Here is a 6,146-nt window from a genome sequence, read left to right as displayed (position 1 = left end):
TTGGCGGCTTCTTGTTGTGACAGGAGAATGTGTGTGTGTCCTGGGCCCAGGCGGATCGGTATGTATCTCGCACCGGTACGCGCCGGAGCGCCGGGCTCGGGGGTCGGATGGGACCCGGGGAAGGGAGTGCCGGGCTGGGCTGTGCCCGAGGGCTGAGACCTGGCCGGAGGGAAGGATTAACGGTTCTGCTTGTGCTGAATGTGGCTTGTTCCTCCTCCCCCCCTTCCCCTGCTCACCTCTCCCCATCCTCTCCAACGGGCCAATTCATTCAGGTCTGTCAGGTGCCTGAAAGGTACCAGGGGTAAGTGTTTTAATCTTCGGCACAGTTGAGGCAGGTGTTTTGGAGGGATCTGTCTGTGCAGCATCAGTTGGCCTTAATAGTGCAGTTATAACAAGCCTTTATCAAGGGAAGGGGTAATATTTTTTTCCATTTTTATCAGTGTAGTACTACAAAACTCAAAAACATGGCCAGTAATGAGTTAAATGGCCTATTTGTGGCCTGAAAAGTAGCATTTGTACTCTCTTCTGGGTTTGGAGAGGTATTAAATACTGGCTTGATACTCTTGATAAATCTTGATTGGATTGTAAAATTTCTACTTAATCTCTTTTCTTTCTTTGCTATCTCTTGATCAACCATAATGAACTTGGGATCTTGAAGTAATTATTTAAGAGCTAGTTGGAGAGTCTGGTTATATTTGGGGCATTCATGTTGTGGGAGAAACTTAGGATAATTTCACTTCAGGCTGGCAAACCTGGAATTTCTCTTTTATTTAATCAAGTAGGATTTAGTAAATCTAATACACGAAACAGACTGATATCTTAAGCTGACATGGATCTACTGTAAGTGATACAGGCCACGGAAAGATTGATGGTAACTTCTTACTAGTTCCTCTTGGAAGAATTTTTGATAAACTAACGATTAAAAATCAGTGACACATCTCCTGGTGGCACTGCAGAGCCACTGTAAGAGCAGTATGTTTTGCTTCATCATGGATCAACAGCAAACCTGGTAGAACAGTTGTGGCACTACATATGGGTCAGCACTGAACACAAATGCTTAGCAGTCAGGAGAACTTGATTCTGTTGGAGTCTAACAGGAAACTGGCACTGAATGTGAGGTGCTACTGTAGACCAGGCAGAACCAGACCAAGGTAGGACCTTGAGGTTCCCATTCTGTAAGCAAAATTGTTGCTTTTAAATGTCATGTGAAGAAATACACATAACTGTTACCAGAATAGCTCCCTTCTAATTATAAGGCAGTGAATAGATTTTAAAAGCTATATTTGGAGTTGCAGTTTACTTCTGTCATGCTGTATGCATGTGAAGTCTGGGCTGGAGAAAGACTTTCTGGGAACCAAATGGCTAACATAAATTTAATATGCATCTGGAAGTTCAAGCCAATACACTGCTGTTGAGTGTCTGGACAGCTGGCTGTGGTCCACAGGACTACAACCAGAGCTCTTCCTGGTAGCTGAACAACAGAAAATGGGCCAGTTCAGTCTTCATAGCTGTCAGTAGGAGACTTGGGAGAGGTCAGTGGACAAGAATTGTTGTTAATGTAAGTCAAGACTGAGTCATTCATTAATACTAGGAAGCCAGTGGGGTGGTAGAAACATGAATTCTACTTTGCTTTCGGTACTTGTATATCTTGTAACAGAGAAACAGGCTTCAGTCCTGATTACTTAAGGAGAGCAAGCAAGCTTGCAGGCAAGAATATGACTTGCTTCCTTCTCTTGCAACACAGAGAATGGGGTGAAGCTTCATATATTTCCAGACACTTCTCAGCTGGTTTGGATGATTAGAATCCTGTGACAGAAGCTATGGAATATTGGGTGATTGCAGAATGCAATTCCTCCTATGTTCCGTGATCTTTTAGATTGACTATTGGGGCTTACTGCATATTTTATAGGGGTTGTGCCGCATCTGAAGTACTCGTATGCCTGCTTGGCTTAAAAAAAAATTAATCACTGAAGCACCTTGCACAACACAGCAGTATCCAGTTTTTCAGTAGAACAATTAAATCTGAGATACAGTGGTGCTGACAGACTAGTGCTTATTACTGCAGTATAAGATAATTTGTAATGGACTTTTCTAAGAAGAAGATTTTATGATGAAACTCGATCATAAAAATTGGAAAGAGAAAACTGAATTCCTCTTAACTGTGTGTACTTCACACAAGGCACAGTTCAACTTTTTTTCCACTATGGAATTGTTTTGTCAAGTATGACATTGTAAAAGACTTCCTGATAATGTGGCATAGTGAATAAGGGATTTACAATGCACTCACACTGATGTTGTGATTGGGTATGTAAATGAGGACAAGGAAGTGTATGTTAGAATAATCTTTCTTTAAAGGAATGAAAAATTATAAGGAAAATTTTTAGATGCAGCAAAAGGTAGTAGAATACTTTTCTTGGATACTAAATAGTTTATCTTAACACTGAACTAGCTTTAGACTTGTCATACAGGACTCTATTGTAAACACAGCTCGCATGTAATCCTTCAATTGAGTAGATTTTTAAAGCAACTTCTAATCCTAAAATTTACTGAGGTAGATGAGCTGCTGGCAGGAGAGATGCATCTGCTTTCTACCTCTTGTGTTTTTATCTGATAAGCTAGAAAACTGCAGCATAGAATGCTGTAGCTATTTTATACACCATGATGTCACACAAGTTTGAAGTTTCACATGTGAAAGGGGGGAGAAGAAACAAAACCTGCTACTAACTTGTGATTGCCTAAAGAATATCTGCTGTCTGTGACCTACTGCTTGTTTGTATTGTCTAAACCATCTTCATCTTAAAACCAGTTAGTTGTATGTCCTCTCAGAGCTGTTTCTTGAATCTTACTGTTAGATGCTTTATCTCTTCAGCCTTATAGAAAGACAGTTTTCCTCCCTGTGTGCCACACCTGGCTCTGTCAGCTGGGGAATCAGCAGCAAAACATACATCCATAAAAGTCTTGTACAAGGTGGCCATACTGTAGAGTGCTCCATGCTAACTGTTGTCTTAAGTTCTGTTTGAAGCTGCATTGTCTGTCTGGATAACGCTTTCACTTCCTGCCTGCTATTTTAGTGTGTATAAGAGCTAAAATATCTGTGCTGACCTTATGGTGTAGCTTTTTTGTTATAGCCCAGTGTATTGTCTATAAACAAGCACCTTTTAATGCCTTTTGTTTCTCAAGACCTGTGAAGCTACAAACTCGATATAGTAAGCAACTTTGTTAGGGGCTGTAAATGTCTTAACACAGAGTTCTGGGAAAAATCTGCCAGCTGTGCCCCTAAGCATAGTTGTTCTCTTGTCTTTCAGCAATTCCAGTCCGAAGCTCCAGGCTACCATTGTTATCTGATGCCATGCCAGCACCAGCTCATCTGTTTCCATTGATTCGTAACTGTGAGATTAGCAGAATATGCAGTACTGCGTGTTACTGCCACCATAAACATCTGTGTTGTTTATCGTCTCATTTTGCTCATGGTCACTTCAGATATGCACCTCAGAAGAAATTTGCAGCACTTTATAGGCCAAAGGAGAACTTCAATCACTTTATTCATGCAAGGGATTATGCTTCTACACCACAGAGATTTTACCTCACTCCTCCACAGGTCAACAGCATTCTGAAGGCAAATGAATACAGTTTCAAAGTCCCAGAATTTGATGGTAAAAATGTAAGTTCCGTTCTTGGCTTTGATAGCAACCAGTTGCCTGCTAATGCACCAATAGAAGACCGGAGGAGTGCTGCCACTTGCTTACAGACAAGAGGGATGCTTCTGGGTGTGTTTGATGGCCACGCAGGCTGTGCTTGTGCTCAGGCTGTCAGTGAAAGACTGTTTTACTACATTGCTGTCTCTTTGTTACCTCATGAGACTTTACTTGAAATTGAAAATGCCGTGGAAAGTGGCAGAGCTCTGTTGCCCATTTTACAGTGGCACAAGCATCCCAATGATTATTTTAGCAAAGAAGCTTCCAAGCTTTACTTCAATAGTCTAAGAACTTACTGGCAGGAGCTGATTGATCTCAACAGTGGAGAGACTACTGATGTGAAAGAAGCTTTAATTAATGCTTTTAAGAGGCTTGACAATGATATTTCTTTGGAAGCTCAAGTAGGAGATCCAAATTCTTTTCTCAACTACCTAGTACTGCGAGTAGCATTTTCTGGTGCAACTGCCTGTGTGGCCCATGTGGATGGTGTTGACTTGCACATTGCAAACACAGGTGACAGTAGGGCAATGCTTGGGGTTCAGGAAGAAGATGGATCTTGGTCTGCAGTTAATCTCTCCTATGACCACAATGCACAAAATGAACATGAAGTGGAACGTGTGAAAATGGAGCACCCCAAGTCTGAAGAGAAAAGTCTTGTGAAACAAGACCGTCTGCTAGGTCTCCTGATGCCTTTCAGAGCTTTTGGTGATGTGAAGTTTAAATGGAGTATTGAACTACAGAAGAGAGTAGTAGAATCAGGCCCAGATCAGCTGAATGACAATGAATATACAAAGTTTATTCCTCCAAACTATCACACTCCCCCATACCTCACAGCTGAGCCAGAAGTCATACATCACAAATTACGGCCGCAGGATAAGTTCCTGGTTTTGGCCACAGATGGGCTGTGGGAGACGATGCACAGGCAAGACGTGGCTAGAATTGTAGGGGAGTACCTCACTGGTGTTCACCATCAACAGCCAATAGCTGTTGGCGGCTATAAGGTAACTTTGGGACAGATGCACGGTCTATTAACAGAAAGGAGAGCACGAATCTCTTCCGTATTTGAAGACCAGAATGCAGCGACTCACCTGATACGTCATGCAGTGGGTAACAATGAGTTTGGCACTGTGGATCATGAGCGACTGTCCAAGATGCTTAGTCTTCCAGAAGAGCTGGCTCGAATGTATAGAGATGACATTACAATTATCGTGGTGCAGTTCAACTCGCATGTTATAGGTGCATGTCAAAATGAGGAACTGTAAATTCGATGTAGTGAACTAGTTACCAAAGTTGTAACAATGGCCAGTATGAGCAGCAAATAAAAAACTACCCAACATTAAAACCCCCAAAAACTCCCTCAGCACACAAATTGGTTGCTTGCTAGATTCAGCATATCTATTGTTCGTGCCTTCCCCTAGAGCTCTGAATGCATGGGAAGTGCTATTGAGCTAATAGAAACTTGAAGAGGATGTCACAGCTTGGGAAAAGAGGTTTTTGTAATAACTTTGCACTATTGATTTCATGAATGCTGCTAGAACAATGTCTTGAATTTGGCAGATTTGAATGAGGGAGGGAAGGAGGATAAAGAATTAACTAACAGATCTGGCTGTTCAAGAAACAAAGCCTGTTTATAAATATCTGTAAATATCTACACATTATCTTAAAGAAAAGATGAGTAAAAAGGAGTATTGTTGAATTCTTACAGGGCTAATTCTTGCAAAGTTGGTATGGTTATTTGTGAATTTGTCTACTGTTTCTTCTAAGAGGAAGGTCACTTTAACCAATTAAGTCTTTGGTGTTTAAAAAAAAAAAAAAGCTGTTTCACTTTCATATAGACAATGTCATTCACTTAAAGATATTTGCCTAAGTGTTGACTTTCAATGCAGGTCTAAGCCATAATCAATACCTGAGATTCTGTTACAGCTTAATCATATCTTATGCACGGTAATTTGTAAACTTCTTATGCATTAATAGTTCCATGGCTGTGGGTTTCTGCAGAACTTGTAGGGCAATAATACATTACAACGTGCAGTAAAATACCAGATAACTTTGTGGAGGACTTCAGTTTGTAGTATGAAGAAACTTCCACACTTTTCAAAAAGTCAGTGGTGTTGGTCAAGACTGTGTTGGCTTTCCTAAAGGTCATGTCCTTCATGGACTCCACTCCCATCTGGTGTTACTTATCCAGTAAATAGATGTTCATCTGAAAAGATCAGGAAATCATTGCTAACCTCTTTGGCTTTGTAATTTGCACTCATTTTCACTTTGGCTATTTCAAATGGTCACATATTGGATGTCTTGCACTTGAACTCATATTTGTAAGCCATTTGTTAAAAACTACAAATTACAAAAAGTTGAAGTATGGCTTGTAAATAGTGTTTTAGTTCAGAAACTAACTGGCGTGCATGTGTATGTTTAATGGCTTTTTCTAGCAACTTTATTAGGAGCTGT

At 40.8% G+C, this 6,146-nt stretch overlaps 1 protein-coding gene across 1 annotated transcript; it reads left to right on the top strand.

Annotated features, from left to right (window-relative positions):
• Positions 1 to 26: 26 nt before the first annotated feature.
• PDP1 (pyruvate dehyrogenase phosphatase catalytic subunit 1) lies at positions 27 to 5,318 on the top strand. The gene is made up of 2 exons (XM_009891849.1): positions 27 to 58; positions 3,306 to 5,318. The coding sequence occupies exons 1-2, from the start codon at positions 28 to 30 to the stop codon at positions 4,955 to 4,957; spliced, it is 1,683 nt and encodes a 560-aa protein (XP_009890151.1). The 5' UTR covers position 27; the 3' UTR covers positions 4,958 to 5,318.
• Positions 5,319 to 6,146: the final 828 nt, after the last annotated feature.

The sequence above is a fragment of the Charadrius vociferus genome, unplaced genomic scaffold, assembly GCF_000708025.1.
Source record: "Charadrius vociferus isolate BGI_N301 unplaced genomic scaffold, ASM70802v2 scaffold15, whole genome shotgun sequence".
In the NCBI taxonomy this organism is placed as follows: domain Eukaryota; kingdom Metazoa; phylum Chordata; class Aves; order Charadriiformes; family Charadriidae; genus Charadrius; species Charadrius vociferus.
The sequence above is the reverse complement of the archived record's forward strand: the minus strand, read 5'-3'. Positions and strand labels throughout refer to the sequence as shown.